General features: G+C 40.2%; 1 protein-coding gene across 2 annotated transcripts in view; it reads left to right on the top strand.

Moving 5' to 3' along the window:
- Positions 1-16,586, top strand: part of MED4 (mediator complex subunit 4) — a 44,789-nt gene extending 28,203 nt beyond the window's left edge. For both annotated transcript variants that reach the window (XM_067122565.1, XM_067122564.1), the window contains exon 6: positions 13,470-16,586. In XM_067122565.1, the coding sequence (XP_066978666.1) occupies positions 13,470-13,633 (164 nt within the window). In that variant the 3' untranslated portion in view covers positions 13,634-16,586. The remainder of the gene's footprint in view (positions 1-13,469) is intronic.
- The last annotated feature ends 1,330 nt before the right edge of the window (positions 16,587-17,916 follow it).

Here is a 17,916-nt window from a genome sequence, read left to right as displayed (position 1 = left end):
ACATTTTTTACGTCCGCTAGTTACGGATTCATGCATCATATTGTGATAATATTTTCTCTGTGTTGCTTTGATCGTTTTAAAATTTGTTATATACCAAAATCATTGCAATTTAGTGTACAATACAACTAAAAAAAATTAACTCATTAGCTTTAACCGTTTTGCTTACAGCGATTTGTATACAATTATATACGAGGTTTTTTTCGCTGTCATATATTCCAATATTTATATATGATAATGATATTTTTTTTCATTTCTGATGGTTGCATACTAAACTTCAGGCAATGACAAAAACAATGAGCCAAAAATGAACTCGTTAATCTTAAAAACTAAGCGTGCTTTGATTTTTTGAAAAAAACTTTTTTTCCGCTTCGGCGCTAACTCACTGAACGCCGCCGGCATACGGGAGACGTTTTTGTAAATAGGGCTTCGGCGTTAAAGGGTTAAATAGGTACACATTAGTTTGCTTAAATAGGAATAAGAGTGGAATGGAGAAATACTGTAGTGCTCCATAGAGCAACTGTTAAAAAGCACCCATAGTATCCTTCAAGCTATTGATAAGTGTGAGACAAATTTATAGACTTGAGCACAATTATTGTACTTGAATCCAACTTGTTGAGCTTGGTTCCACAAAATTAAATGCCAATATGTCTTGTAAATAGAATAAAAGAACCAGGAAAAGAGACATGGAGTAACTGTAAGATACAGGCCAAATTAGATAAAACTGGAATTAGCTAACAAATGTATGCTTGAATACACAGCACTTAGGAAGATTATGACAAAGGAGTGGGGCTTTCTAAAGTAGTACCACAACCTGTTTAAGCTTGGGAGATTGAACATCTATAACCCAGTATCAGAGAGTAGCTATCTAAATCTCACTCTTGACTCTGATTTTTGTATTTGGTCTTCCCTGTTTTGTATTTCTCCTTACCTATTATGGTTCACCTTTTGCTACTGAACTGGGCATGACATTGAACATTGCTTGAATTCATTTTATTGCCTGAAGGAGGATGCAGTTGAATGCCATGTCTCCTCATCCTTAGACTTTGGGTAGCTGATGTGGTCAAGCATTGTCAAAGACATGTGCTAACCTTGGCTCCAAGTGTTGATTGAGATCTCAATAGATTGACAGCCCATAAGACACTGAGGTTCCAGTGTATATTCATGTGGTTCTCGTAGGGCAGCTGTTTATGCTAATAGATTGAAATGTTTGGCAGAATTTCAATAAAGGCAATGTCCTATAGTTAGCCCTATCCTAACCTTGCAATTTAGTAAGTTTACCCTAAAGAAACAAACTTAAAGCCAATAAAAGCTATGCAATCCTCATAAACAAGGGTAATATAACAGTGTGGTATAAAAAAAAAAGTCCACGAAACACATTTCACTTAGAATGTGCCCATAAATTCTGCAGTTTAATAAGCTAAATGTCTCTCTCAGGACATTATTAACAGTACTTAAACTATGTGTTTTGGCACACAAGTGATCCATAAAGCATTACTTTAGAGTAAACTACTCTGTCAATGAGAGAATACTTTTTTAAGTCAGATGTCTTCACCATAGAATATTTGTACTCTATATTGACACTCTATGATGGGAAAGAGGGCTGTTGAAATGGAGAATAGTGGCAGATGCTGTACTGGTTTGTGGCTCTGACATAGACAGGCTTCTAGATGGACCTGGCGGCAATGGACATGAATACTGTGAGATAGCAATCCTGAAGAGGAGATAGCAATCTTGAAAAAAGCATCACATCAAGCCTATCCTACGGAAAGGATAGATGATGCTGCAGCCTAATGATGGTTGTCTTGCTTCCTCCAGTTAATTAAACCATACCAGAACCAATCCTTTTCATGGTTAGGATGGTCATTAGGCAGTGAGGACATGGAGTGCTTCCTAGATTTTGCTAAACCTGGAAGTTTCAAGATTTGGCATATTGTCCTAATTGACATTAGAATTATCCTAGACATTGTCAGCAGTGTCTCCTTGTTGGACCCAGGATTACCACTGCCATTGTCCATTTACTCACAAACATCATATGACCTTCCTGAAGCATTGCTAGAAGTATGTAGCCTCAAACCCTGGAAATTTGACTGTAATCTCTTATCCATTGTTCAGCCACACCAACCATAGTCTAAGATAAAGGCAGATATGTCATCCTAAGCCTTAGCCCAGTTGTAGATTGTTGACTTGAGAGAGTAGCTTTGAAAATTTTGTAGTGTGTTCCCCACAAGCATCCAAGTCAGGTCTTTCCCTTGTACTCTTACTTTACCATTGCATTGGCCAGGAACCTCCAGTGGTAATGTCAGATGCTGCCACAATAGTGCCTTGTCTCATTGTTTGAAATATAGAAGCAAAATAGGAGGCAAAAAAAATTGTGAACATAAAAATACATTTTTTCAGTCAAATTGTGTTTAGCAGGATGAGTTAGCTCATTGTCAAGAATCAGGAGAGCCTTTATCTGTTCTGAAAGAATGCCTGGCTCTTTTTGATAACTGATGACTTGCAAAAATGGTTAAAAAACCAAAGTTTAACCATCTGAGGTTTTTGGAGTGGTCAAAGATTCATCTGTGATATAACACACTCCATTCTGGACCACCTTTTATGAACTTGGAAGTAGCTAGCTTTTTCAGGATCCAGTGTATCACAACAATAGTGAATGCAAGAATTAAGGTGAGTGCTGAAGTTCAAATAAGAATTGAATGAGGAAAGAAATAATTTTTCTGATATTTCTGTGACAGATAAGATTTATTCAGGCATTAAAATTGGAAAATAGTATTCCATAGGGAAGAGTTTTGAGGGGCAACAGTGTTTCTCCATGTAATAAGTAATATCAGAAGTCAGTTACCAAGTGGAAATGAAAGTTGTGTATGGATAGCCTTGCAATATTCAGGTATGTGACATACTTTGCATATTTTTAACATTGCCATCCCAAAAGTTAATACTTGGAGCCCTTTAGTAGGTTTTGATAAACACTTAGACTGGAAAGCACACAAATACTCAAAAGTCAGAGGTATAAGTGCGTTAAACCTGATGGAAAAGCTATGACATACAACTTGAGGAACAGTCAGATCAACCCTGGTTTTGCTATGTAATGCAACTAACTGTTCTATCTATTTTAGACTGTGGAAGTCAAATTAAAAGCTTTTCAGTAATAGAAATTGACCTTGGAGGTGGTAAACCCTTTTTTTCATATACTTCGGTAATAAACTGGAATGTATGTAAATTCAGCATTGAAAAATTCATAGTGTGCATGAATTACAATTAGATTGCTATAGTACCGTTGAGTAAGAATAAAACAAATATTGTAATGGTTGTACAAGAACTACTACTCTGTGGAGATGTGGGTGCTTACAAAGAATAGGAATGAAATTCTGAAGATTTATGACTACATAATGGCCAAGATTTAATGCGAGTGGACTGGGAATGCAAAAATGTAGTTACTGAGGAACATGGTGACTACTCACTGGAAAATAGGCTGATATCTTGAAGACTGAGATGGTTGGAGTATATTATTAGAAGAGAAGAGAAGCACACATTCAGAAGAGAAATGCTTGTGAGTGTTCATTAGTAGGATGGACAACCGGTGGGAAGGCCAAGAAACTGATTGAGAAAAGTGCTTAGTAGCAAGTGCTCAGATAGAATTCATTATGCATTAAACTTCATTGAGGAAGAGATCCTATAAAAATTATGATGATAGTGCTGTAAATATAGGTGCTTGTAACTTGGAAAGCATAAATGACTCATTTTTATAGCACAAGGTTTGGTTTGACTGAGCTACCATAGTCTTGCCATTTTCAGGATAGATTAGTTAATCATATATTTCTGGGCTCGACCTGTTTCACCCAGTGAAATGGTTCCAATAGCACACATTTCTAGGTATAAATATTGCTAAATATACCAGAGAAAAAGCTATCCATAATGCCAGGGTTACTACCCCTGGATCGATCACCACAATGGTGTCGGTATGCAATAAGGGGTGAGTGGTAGCCACTATCACAGATGCTTAGCCCAACAGATCTCTCCATTCTCAAAGCCCCCAACATGGGAGAGCCGTTCTACCTATTACCTTCCGCTCGCTGCCACCTACCACTCGCGCCCGCCATCTTCATTCCAAAATTTAGCACAACACGTGAACACCGTGTCTTTTTCTTTTGGGTGTTTTCAATCTAATTACGGCTTTAATCATGTCATCCCGTGAGGATTTCACACCATCTAAGTTGAGTACTATATCTGATTGGTTTTTAAACGCGAGAGGCACAGTATTTATGAACTGTACGTAATATATGTTTACCAGGTGCGTAGCCGAACGTAGGCTATGCTTGCCTCTGTTGCGTTTTCGACCTTCAGTCTCCACAATTATAATTAGCAGAACGAAATTCTGCTAGATACTATCCAATTACTCCATTTCGGTTTTTGGAACATATTTTGGAGAATTTACCATGTCGCTGGTGAAGAGGCAAGGAAACCTTTGTATCATGGCTTGAGCCAGGCTCAATTACTTCTGATCATGGAATTTGAGTCTTTTTATTAGTTTCCTTTCCTCCACCAGCGAGTTGGTGCCTTCTCGATGGTGTTATTATTATTATCATGATTATAGTTGATGTGTATAATGGATTAGTTTATGTGAGTGATTCGGCGTCAGAGGTAGGCCATCGGGTTCCTTCTCTGCCACCGAATCATTTATGTTTATATATATATAATCTTTAGGCTAACCCACATCATGGGTGGTTAACATTATATGATATATTAATTTGTTCTGGTAACAAGGATGGTTTTGAAAGGTAGTTTCTAGCGTAGCCTACCTGACCAGGCCGTGATACGGTTTTGGAGGGTTAGGCTAGGCATGACATGCGCTCTTACATGATGCTCAGGCTACCTAGCTCACCTGACCAGGCCGTTTTACGGTTTTGGAGGGTGAAGTTAGGCTAGTGAGAGAGTTCCTCATTCACACTTAGCCCACCTGACCAGGCCGTTAGGTTTTGGAGGGTGAGGTTAGGCTAGTGAGAGAGTTCCTCATTCACACTTAGCCCACCTGACCAGGCCGTTAGGTTTTGGAGGGTGAGGTTAGAATAGTGAGAGGGCTCCTCAATTCATACTTTGCCACCTGACCAGACCGATTCGGTTTTGGAAGGTGAGGCTAAGTTAGTACGAAGGTTCTTCTCTCCCCACACCTGTAGCGCTCAATCCTAGCCTTCCTGACCAGGCCAAAAAGTTTTGGTTTTGGAGGGTAGGCTAGGAACAAGGAGGTTTAACCTCCTGCTTTTTCGTGTATATAGCCTAGTCCTTCTTTACCTGAATGATTAGAATCTGGTGACGTTGCCTGGGTGACATCCTCGTAAGAGGAAAGCCGATCGCTTGCGCTCGGCACCTCCGTATAGGAGGTTGTATTCGGCTTCTTGGAGGGTGCATCCACCTGACTGGTTGCCGCGTTCCGCCGGGTTTCCGCCACTCACCTTCCTTTCCCTTTGCGGGCCAGACTAGTTCGGGCGGTGTCTCGTTAGCTCGCTACTAATTACTTTTAGTAGTTAGTAGCTGGAGCGTCGAACACTGTCCCTTGAAAGCAAATAAGAGTTACGATATGATAGATTTAGTTGTTTTAAAGGTACTTTATGTATACCGCCTGCTTGAGGTGGCGGAGTCTCCACCGGACTAGTCAGATCTCTCGTATGTTATTGTCCATTTGACCACTCCGGTGGGTATGGTTTCCGTCATATTTTACAGTTTCCATTATTTGGTTACTGCCTTGGGCGATTTGAGAGATGGGCTATATGCGAACACTCTATTTCGCTCATATTACGCCGATTCCATATTATGTGACACAATGAGATTTCAGTGACAAGTCACGGTAGAGTAACATGGAGTACTTGCTTACAACACAAATATCAATTAGTTAACCATTCCGTAGCATAAATCTATGTTAAATAGACTTTTGCTGCCGGACTCAGTTCCGGCGGGTCTTGCCTTGATGATACTCATGTACCATCATCCATAAATCTATGTTAAAATAGACTTTTGCTGCCGGACTTAGTTCCGGCGGGTCTTGCCTTGATGATACTCATGTACCATCATTCCACTTACAGATGGTACGTTGTCAGGAGCCAGGTTGCACGGCCGTCCTCCAACAACCCTGCGGACACGAGGTGTGCCGCTCGCACTCCAGCTGCGCGGTGCAAGTTGGAGACCTGGTTGTTTGGCACCCGGACGGCTGTGAGATTTGTTACGCTCTTTACGAGCTGGTAACAGATGTGTCGGTAAGCGACAAGAGACTGCTAACCTTTAGTCCCTTTTGATTTTAATGGCTCAATATGGATATATGCGAAAAAATTGGAGAATATTTTTAGCAAGTCTTACCTTCTCTTCCAGTCTAACCAAGCAATCCGAGCCTCTTTGCTGTGGACCCTGAAGACCTGGGTCGGTGGATTTGGAAGAAATGTAGCGTCTGGCCGTCCCTATGTACTGTCAGAGGAGATTTGCAATCTCCTTTATCCGAATGCTCGGATCTCCGCCGCAGTACCAAGGACGTGGCGCCCACTCATTGCGCAGGTTCAGGAAGAGACGCAGCCCCCCAAGACGAAAATCTGTGCGAAGAGGTGGCGGAAGAAGTAGCGGGCATCAATATCCACATCGAACCGATGAGTGTCGATGACCACCAGGTAGAAGGTAGGGTGGTAAGTGAGGCAGGTGAAGGTAGCGGAAATAGATCAATTTTAATTAGTTCACCATCTTTGTCCTCTTCATTTCAGGGCTTTTCCAAGTCAGCTAACCTTGGGGACAGATCTCGGTCTGTTATCCCCAAGGTGAAATCTCTGAAGAAGAAGGACTTACCTAAGCCTTCTGGACCTCAAAGGTCTAATCCGTCAGCTCCCTCTAGGTCGTCACTGGCTCCCAAACCAGTGACGTCCTTAAGTAAGGCTACTCCCCTGTCTAAGGGGTCGAGGACCAGAGTTTCGAAGGCTAAGCCCCCACAGCCTAGCTTCGACTCTGAGGCTTTCGTCGACCTACTGATGCAGAGGATCGACTCGAAGGTTGAAGCTCGGCTACAAGATCTCTCATCTCAGCTTGTCACAAGTTTAGAGACCTCAGGACAGTCAGTGCTGTCATTGGCACAGAGGATGCAGGCCCGGGAAAGCTTGTTTGCCGGATTCATCCAATCCGGAGCAGTACAGCAGTCACATGTTGTCCCGGATGCCTCCAGACTGCCCCCCTTTGATAAGGGGAACCCGTGGCGGCTGGCCCTGCATGCCCCCCTACATAATGACACACTGACCATAGAGGGATTGGGCACTCGTCGTCTGGAAGAACTAGAGTTCTTTCCAGCCAACCTAGTGCCTCCCTATCCAGGCTTTGCCAAGTTAACTGAGGAAGCCTGGATTAGATCCGATAAGGTCCCTAAGGAAACGGTCATCTTTCCTAGGGACCAAGCTCAATCCACCCTGATGCGCGCTCTCACTGACTGGGAGTGCGAGAACACGAAACTTACTCCCTTTAGAGGAAGTTTTACGATGTTCTCTGTAGATGACTCTATCCCGACCCCCTGCACTACTAAGATTGCAGAGCTGACCCTTTAGGCTGGGATGGATGGCAAGTCCATACCTCAACTCCGAGAGACAGATCCTACTTCCCTTCTCTTCCCTGGAGATTCGGAATGTTGGTTGGGAGCTCCGGCAACGTTCACGGTGGGGAAACTCGATCCCGAGTGTGCCTCCACCCTGTTCAGCGAGCAACTTCCCAGGATTCCGGATGCTCTGCTGAAGACGGAGTATGAGGCTAGATGTAGGTTGAGTCGCTCAATTCATTCCGTCACCATCTCAGAGGTGACTGCATTAGTCTATACTGACGAACCTCTGTTTCAGATTCTCACAAAGTCATTACTGGCATCCTTCCAATTGGACCTTTATGACTTTGTGGTTGCGAGGCAAAACTGCCGGAAGCACATCTTTGCCGACGCCACCATCAGGCATGAGCCCAATAGACTCATGAAGAGCTCTATCTGGGGACCTAACCTCTTCCCAGAGGATGAGGTCAATAATGTCTTGGCAGAGGCAACCAGAGCGAACCAGAGCCTTCGCTCTCGCTGGGGTCTTCCTTTCAAAAGGAAGTCCTCTGAGACCTCCGGACCTCAACCTAAGGAAAGGAAGAGGTTCAGGAGATTCCAGGGCTATCGGAAGCCTCAGGCTCAGACTGTGCTTCAGGCGGTACCGGTCTCACAGATCGGACAGCCTTCCACATCCAAGGCACAGCCTCAGCAGCAATACATACTAATGCAGCCGGCTCAGCAAGCTTCGGCTCCGCCAGCCTTCGTGACGTCCCCAGCTTTCAACGCCTCGTTTGAAAACCAAGGGGCGTTTCGGGGATACATTAGGCATGCGAGGGGTAGTAGAGCCAGAGCCACCTACAGAGGTAGAGCAGCGTCCAGACCTCTCTCGCGTGGAAGAGGAGCCCGAGGAGGCAGAGGAAGTAAGGCCTCTTCCAATCAAGGAGCCTTCCCAGGTAGGCGGGAGATTGTATCTCTTCCGGGACCATTGGACCTTCAGTTCATGGGCCCACAGTATAATTTCAAAAGGTCTGGGATGGAGCTGGAGCAGAGGGCCTCCTCCGCCAGTCAGATTCCATCAACCTCCATCCAAAGACTTACTGGACTATGTAAAAGACCTTCTGCAAAAGAAGGCAATAAAGAAAGTCAGACACTTGAAATTTCAAGGCCGTCTGTTCAGTGTCCCAAAGAAAGACTCAGACAAGCAAAGAGTAATTCTAGACTTGTCTCGTCTCAACTTATACATTCAATGCGACAAGTTTCGCATGCTTACAATCTCGCAGGTACGGACCCTACTTCCCCGTGGGGCCGTCACCACCTCTATAGATCTTTCAGACGCATATTATCACGTCCCGATTGCGAGAAATATCTCTCCTTACCTAGGTTTCAGACTAGGAAAACAAGCATACTCGTTCAGAGTCATGCCATTCGGGCTCAGCATAGCGCCCAGAATATTTACCAAACTGGCAGAGACAGTAGTTCAAGAACTACGAACTCAAGGGATTATGCTGGCCGCATACCTGGACGATTGGATAATATGGGCATCCAATGCCAAGGAATGTCGAAAAGCAACAATCACAGTAATCAACTTCCTGGAATACTTGGGATTCCAAATAAACAGGAAGAAATCCCGTCTAGTTCTGGCTGCTCAATTTCAGTGGTTGGGAATCCAATGGGACCTAAACACACACAAACTGTCACTTCCGCCAGCCAAGAGGAGGGAAATAGCCAAAGCTACCAGGCAGTTCTTCAAGAACAAAAGAGCCTCTCGTCGTACCCAGGAAAGAGTTCTAGGCTCTCTTCAGTTAGCTTCAGTAACAGACTTGTTACTAAAAGCCAGACTGAAGGATATAAACAGGGTATGGCGGCTTGAGCCAACAGCAGAAACAGAGACAAGGTGTCTCTAATTCCGCTGATATTGAGGAAGAGGCTTCGACTATGGTCGACAGTCAAGAGTTTGGCAAGGTCAGTGCCTCTTCAATTTCCCCCTCCATCGCTAGTGATCCATACGGGTGCTTCCCGAAGCGGATGGGGAGGATACTCCCAACACAAGAAAATTCAAGGAACATGGTCGACAGTATTCCGCCAGTTCCATATCAACATTCTAGAGGCAATGGCAGTATTTCTAACATTAAAGAAACTACGTCCTGCCAGACAGATTCACATCAGACTGGTGCTGGACAGTGCAGTAGTTGTACATTGCCTAAACAGAGGGGGCTCCAAGTCGAGCCATATCAATCATGTAATGATTGCAATTTTCTCTCTGGCAAGGAAACATCTTTGGCACCTGTCAGCCACCCACCTGGCAGGTGTTCGAAATGTCATTGCAGATTCACTATCCAGGACAATTCCGCTGGAGTCGGAATGGTCCTTGGACAAGACATCGTTCGAATGGATTTGTCTTCAGGTACCGGGTCTCCAGATAGACCTGTTTGCCACAGAGAGCAACCACAAGCTTCCGTGTTACGTTGCTCCCAATCTAGACCCTCTAGCTCATTCCACAGATGCGATGTCAGTCGACTGGAACAGATGGCAAAGGATCTATCTGTTTCCACCAGTAAACCTATTGATGAAAGTTTTACACAAACTCAGATCATTCAAAGGTCAAGTAGCACTTGTGGCACCCAATTGGCCGAAGAGCAATTGGTTTCCTCTTCTACTGGAGTTGAAGCTCTGGCACAAACAGATCCCCAATCCAAGATTGACACAAGTAGTGCAAACTCGGACTGTGTCAGCTTCCTCAAGAATTCTGAGTGCCCTAGCTTTATGGACTTCATGAAGCTTGCAGCTCAGAAAGATGCTAACATTGACCCTCTCAATACATTGTTCATGGAATCAGGTAAGAGGGAATCTACACTTAGACAATATGACGCAGCAGTTAAAAAGTTAGCATTATTTCTAAGGGAATCTGAAGCTCAGAAAATGACCATGAATCTAGCAATCTCTTTCTTCAGATCATTATTTGAGAAAGGACTGGCCACTAGTACTATTACTACAACAAAATCTGCTTTAAGAAAAATATTTTTACATGGCTTTAATATTAACCTTACAGACTCATATTTTTCGTCAATTCCTAAATCATGTGCTCGTCTTAGACCAGCAATCCGTCCACACACGGTTTCCTGGTTCTTAAATGACGTACTTAAATTGGCATCAGAAACTGATAACGAATTATGTACATACCCGAGTCTGTTAAGGAAGACGTTATTTTTAGTAAGTCTAGCCTCAGGGGCTAGAATTTCTGAACTATCTGCTCTTTCTAGAGAACCGAATCATGTTGATTTCCTCCCGTCAGGAGAAGTTCTGTTGTCTCCGGATCTCAGATTTCTAGCAAAGAATGAGGATCCACAAAATAGATGGTCTCCTTGGAAGATTATTCCCCTTCCACAGGATCTATCTTTATGTCCAGTTAACACTTTAAAAGCTTATTTAACTAGAACTTCTAAAAGAACTTCAGGCCCTCTTTTTGTTAGGGAAAATGGAGGTACCATTTCCTTGAAGGCCATCAGGCAACAAATTCTTTATTTTATTAAACAGGCTAACCCGGATTCAGTATCTCGGGTACATGATATTCGGGCGGTAGCCACCTCAGCTAATTATTTTCACAATATGAATTTTGATGACCTTACAAAGTATACGGGCTGGAAATCACCAACAGTATTTAAACGCCACTATCTTAAGTCCCTAGAGGCTCTTAAATATTCCACTGTAGCTGCTGGAAGTATTGTTCCTCCTGGTCCAGCTCAAGACTAGTTTTTATAACTCTTGTTTATCGTTATTGTAATGTAATTCTTGATTAAATTACCTATTGGTATATTCTCTCGCCTACCTGCCTCGCTTGCATGCCCTGCTTTCTAGCCTTTTTAGGTCAGGTCTGCTTCACAGCCTGACTCATGCCTGTAACATTGATATCCTGTCTTTAAGACAATCTGTTCAGCATTAAGTATCTTGGTGTTGGTCATTTGGTATTTCTAGACTATGTGCCTTATAGTTTTTAATTATATTTTGAACTTTATAATTTGGGGTTATTAAAACACAGTATTGTTCTCTTAGTTTTATTTAGCTCCATTAAGGTAATTTTTAGATGGTACCACCAAGCTATTGTATGGCTGATTCTCTGTTACTATTTCACTGGGTGACACAGGTCAAGCCCAGAAAAGGGATTTTGACAACGGAAAAATCTATTTCTGGGGGAAGACCTGTGTCACCCAGTGACCCATCCCTATTCTTTCTTTCCCACCCGGATAGCATACCAAGCTTGGAGGGTGCTAATTTTGGGATAAAGATGGCGGGCGCGAGTGGTAGGTGGCAGCGAGCGGAAGGTAATAGGTAGAACGGCTCTCCCATGTTGGGGGCTTTGAGAACGGAGAGATCTGTTGGGCTAAGCATCTGTGATAGTGGCTACCACTCACCCCTCAGTGCATACCGACACCATTGTGGTGATCGATCCAGGGTTAGTAACCCTGGTATTATGGATAGCTTCTTCTCTGGTATATTTAGCAATATTTATACCTAGAAATGTGTGCTATTGGAACCATTTCATTGGGTGACACAGGTCTTCCCCCAGAAATAGATTTTTCCGTTGTCAAAATCCCTTATGTAATCATATATATGTATCCCTTGTTTTCATGAGGGTAAAATCCACACACAGGTACTGATGATATGTTACCCATTTTAAAAACATTAAATATTTAATACCACCTATACAATATTTTTACTTGGGTTTTACCATTGATAATGTTCAAATCCTGTCAGTTCTATGAATTTATTAGAGTGACTCCATGCCCTCAGTTCAGATATGGAGGGAGTGATTTTATTGGATTATTTCAAGAGTCTTTTTAACTAATGGTTATTGGTATGATGTTAGTAGGTATGGGGAATATTTTATGTAGGATTTTTCTCAAATGATGTGAGAGATGTCAGGATTGCAAGTTATAAGTGCAGTTAGGGGATTACCATAGTGTAAAATGTTAAAGAACAGCAGTTAGGTAAGAGAGGGAGGATGGAAGGGTAGTCCTTAGAAGTGGTAGAATATTTCTTGAAATATTTTTGAGGGGAGTTAAAAAGAAAAAGAATCAAGATGGATGGGGTGGGATAGCTAGACTACAAGGAATTAGGAATATTCCTATAGTAAACGGAGCAAACGTATGATTCATTTATAGGGCTTGACACTCAAAAGCAAAACAGAAACTTGTCTGTCTAAAAATGCTGGTTTTATGGCTGTATTACAATGGAATGAGGGATTTGTAGAGAGATAAGGTGTCTGGCAGCTGGAAAATAGACCTGAGATCTTAAAAATTGAGAGTGGACCTGTGATAAGAATTAGCAGGACAAAGACCAGTGAGTTCTAGAACATTGTAGATAAAAGGCTTAGATTGGGTCCTAGAGCAAAAGGAAATTGAAATAGAATGCAATAAAGACAAGAGTGATATATCCCATCACTGCAAACCCACTGAGGGGAAAATCTGGTAGAGAAATGTTGAGGATGATGATGTTAATGATGTTGTCTCTATGAGCAGAAACTTGGGATACTATTTTTATTTTGTTTAATTCTGTGTACTGTAGTGCTGTACTTTTGTCACCAAAGTAAAGTTTTATTAGGAATCTAGAATAAAAAAGTTGCATTATGCCACTTCTGTGATGAAATTCCTGAAACACCTGAAGTATTTCAGTATAAATTCTTGCATTAGAGAGGCAAATACTGTAAAGTGAAATGAATGAAAAGCAATATGCAAAACAGTACTAAGAAATGCTGCTCCATAATTTCAAAATGAATGCTGTGTAGAAAACTTTTTGAAGTTATATTAGCTGGTGAATAGCATGCCATTTGCATCATGCAATGTGTAATGTTTGAAATTAAAGTGAATAATATTGCTTGATAACTTTGGAAAACTAATCCTATACTTTTTTCATGTCCCTTTTTATGCACATTCAACAGAACCGGCATCATCAGGAATAGGTGGAACTTTCAGCTGGCAGGTAACAGGAGATTTGCAGGTCCACGTAGGTAGTCATACTACAGTGGTGGAAAAGAAAGAGCAAGAAGATGTTGAAGTGATGAGCACAGATTCTTCGTCTTCCTCCTCTTCAGATTCTCAGTGACATTACAGATCAAAATACTTAATGACTTCCTCCAGGCACTGATCTCATGATGTTGAGAGTAAAAATTCCAGAAGCAGTAGTGTTATCCTTGCTAGTACTTGTACTGTAGAATTAGATTAGAAGTAGAAGAAAAGGCAGTATGAAATATGTTATATGGCATGTTTTGTATTGTTTGTAAGTAGTCAATGAGTAGTAAAGGATGTCAAGTATGTAGGGTGTAGATCTGTCATGTTTTGTAATGTTTAACACAGAGTATTACAAATACCTCATTTTGATTAATATAATGATGTACTTTCCAAAAAACTACAACTTTTATTTGATCCTTTGTAGACATGCAAGAGTTATTTTCCCAATAAGTGTTGAATTATGTCTAAGGACTTTGTATCATGTCCATTTGAAAATCTCAGGTAACTTTTTGCCATCAAAACATGGAAGGGTGTACTTGTATGGTTGGAAATCCCAGAAAAGAGAAAATTAATTACACCTGTGCTTTTCTTGAGGATTCTGATTAAATTGTCAGCACCTTTATCAAATTTTTTTACATATCAAATTTGTGAGTGAAGTTTGTATAGAAAACTGTTAAATAATGTTATTTAATTTTAACATTCACCCAATAATAATAATAATAATTCGTATTATAGTATGAGAATAAGGGGACGCAGATGTTACATTCTTAACTATTGCACCAAGTGCTTCCTTGGCTCCAGTGCTGGGTCATATAGCCTAGATTTTCATATGCTCATCTCTCATTCATTCACTCATGAGAATAAGTAAGCCATTACATTTCCCTGTTATTAGCAGTGTAATTGAATCAGTACCTATGTAAACTTAATCATTAATAATGACTTAACTTGGCAGACTGATGAGAGAGAAAATTCCTTCCCCAGATAATTCAGCTATGTTTGCTTTTCTTCACTGCTGAAATGAGTTCTATTTTGTTGCTTTGGTCAACAGCTTACAAAGTTTTGACATTTTGTCATTATCTCTCAGACTGTATTTGAGTTTTGTTTACATTGACTCTGTTCATTGGTATGATCTTTTTCTTGAGATTATTTTTTTTTAGATTTTGAGAGAGTACATTAGGTTTTCAGCATACATTTACATTGTGCAGTTTATTTTGAATGGTTTTTATTAATGTAATATTTACTGATGTACAGGGGTTTATCATTGCATATTCCATGTTTTGATGCAGGAATTTTGCTTTCTCTGCCAAATTAGCTGCCATTACAATATTAGACTTTGTACTGGCTAAGAGGAGAGGACATTTGGCAAGTTTTGTCTTACCACTGAAAAATGCCCACTTTGTTGTAAAACAGGTATGGAATATGAGACTGGATGGGAGAGATAGTGTGATCTGATAACGTAAGAGGTTTAATGTTTGGATGGGTGGTATGAGAAAGAAGTCACTAAGACAAATCACAATTTCTGTACAACTTCTGCTTTTTAGAAACCATGGATGCAGGGTGTGTTGGATTTCTCTCTCATGTTGGCAACAAGCATTCCATCTCTGTTGATGTCCTCAAGAGTGTCTGACCAAGTTCTTATCACTTTTGAACATTGCAGGCTGCTGCAGAAATTTGTTGTCATGGTTTTTTCACTCATAGGTCAAGGTGCAACAAATTTTTTTTATCAGATTGCCAAGAAGTAGTGAGGTAAGCATGACCTGTCTTCTACTTGTGACCCAGAACTTTTCATGTATCCTCTTCCTCCCTTGCCAGCTCTTAGGCTCTTCCCGAGGAACTACAGGCAAGAAGTTGATGCTTTTGAGTATCAAGTTTAATTTGACAATTACCTTTCCTCTCCCCCACCCCAGAAAATTTTCCTATCTCATGAGGCATTTTGAATCCACAAGCTTTTAGGTTTTTGCCTAAAATTATACTACTTGGTTTACTGGTCCTCTGTCAAGATATACTGCTACTTAATTTACAATGTCTAAGCAGTGTCCCAATAACCTAGTGTATGACTGTGTAATGCGTAAAAGTAAAAATAAAACTCCTACTTTTTGCATCTGATATTTTAATCCACAGAAACTTCATAAATATTGTCTGAAATCTTGTATGTAATAGTTGCACTTCTTTCAGCATCTCATGGTATACTGTAGCTTGCTATATCATTATAGATTCCTTTAGAAGGAACCTGCTTCCTGAACCATGAAAAAGAAAATATACTTTTTTAATTTAAAAATTTTCATGTATTACACACTCATACACTCAGTTACTGGTGCACACAGTGGAGGTATGGTAAACAATGTAGCAGTGTATCTTGTTAAGGATTAATTAAATACACCAAGCACTTTGATGGTATTGTACATAGTGATAGGACATACAGACAAAAAGTAGAGAATACACTTGTATATATTTTTTACATAATTCAAAGAAAAGTCTTTGAGTATAATACAATATTTATTACAAGGAAAAGATGTGACTGATGACGGAGGGCCAGTCAAAATTACACAGCCTAATACCACACCGCCATGTCCTTGGAAAGACGGCTGTCACTGATGCTATCATTGGTAAAATATTTGTATGTATTGTAATATTTGTATAAATTCATAAAGCCATATTTTCATATTATGTTGCCAACATTTTAAAACTTGTTTCATGTTAACAACAAAGGCAGTAATATCTTACAAACCAGAACTTGCCAAACTAAATATAATTATTTCAGGTACAAAAGGCTCACTAAGAAAAAGGATGATCAAACTACTAATCATCTTTAAGAGGAAAAGGAATGGTCAATAAGTCAATTGTGTCCATGATGACATACTTCCACACGTACCAATCTAAAACATCTTGCTCTTCAAGTGTCCAGACCGAGATTTCAAAAAGCAGGATGAAATAAACTTACACATAAAGAACAAAGCTAAGAAGTGGTATGAAAAATTTTCCTGCCAATAATCACTTAACCCTTAAACGCCTACTGGACGTATCATACGTCGACTAAAATTGTCTGTTGGGTGCCAAGTGGACGTACCGTACGTCGACTACAAAAAATTTCAACCTTCGGTCAACTTTGACTCGACCGAAATGGTTGAAAAACGCAATTGTAAACTAAAACTCTTACATTCTAGTAATATTCAATCATTTACCTTCATTTTGCAACAAATTGGAAGTCTCTAGCACAATATTTCGATTTATGATGAATTTTTGAAAAAAACTTTTTCCTTACATGTGCGCCAGAAATTCTTTCGTCACGTTGTCGTAATGTTTGCACCGCTTTATATTAGTTGTTACATAAAGTTTTATATATGGAAATGTGCGCAATTTCATGTAGAATACAACAGAAAATAACTCATGGTTGTAGCTTTTATCAGTTTTGAAATATTTTCATATAAATCACGATAACTACCAAAATTTCAACCTTCGGTCAACTTTAACTCGACCAAAATGGTAAAAAAACCCAATTATAGGCTAAAAATCTTACATTCTAGTAATATTCAATCATGTACCTTCATTTTGCAATAAACTGGAAGTCTCTAGCACAATATTTCGATTTATGGTGAATTTCTGAAAAAAAAAAAACTTTTTCCTTACGTCTGCGCGCGGTAACTCTGCCGAACATCTCAGGAATTCTTTCGTCACGTTGTCGTAATGTTTGCATCGTTTTACATTAGTCGTTACATAAACTTTTATATATGAAAATGTGCGCAATTTCATGTAGAATACAACAGAAAATAATTCAGGGTTGTAGCTTTTATCACTTTTGAAATATTTTCACATAAATCACGATAACTGCCAAAATTTCAACTTCGGTAACTTTAACTCGACCGAAATGGTCGAAAAAACGCAATTGTAAGCTAAAACTCTTACATTCTAGTAATATTCAATCATTTACCTTTATTTTGCAATAAATTGGAAGTCTCTAGCACAATATTTCGATTTATGGTGAATTTTTGAAAAAAACATTTTCCTTACGTCCGCTCGGTAACTCGGACGAACATCTCAGAAATTCTTTCGTCACGTTGTCGTAATGTTTGCACCGTTTTATATTAGTCGTTACATAAACTTTTATATATGAAAATGTGTGCAATTTCATGTAGAATACAACAGAAAATAACTCATGGTTGTAGCTTTTATCAGTTTTGAAATATTTTCATATAAATTACGATAAATAGAAAAAATTCGACCTTTGGTCAACTTTAACTCAACCGAAATGGTAAAAAACTGCAATTGTCAGCTAAAACACTTACAGTCTAGTAATATTCAATCAATTAGCTTCATTTTTCAACAAACGGGAAGTCTAGCACAATATTTCGATTTATGGTGAATTTTTGAAAAAAACAT

This window comes from Macrobrachium rosenbergii, chromosome 20 (assembly GCF_040412425.1).
Source record: "Macrobrachium rosenbergii isolate ZJJX-2024 chromosome 20, ASM4041242v1, whole genome shotgun sequence".
Lineage (NCBI taxonomy): Eukaryota > Metazoa > Arthropoda > Malacostraca > Decapoda > Palaemonidae > Macrobrachium > Macrobrachium rosenbergii.
The sequence above is the reverse complement of the archived record's forward strand: the minus strand, read 5'-3'. Positions and strand labels throughout refer to the sequence as shown.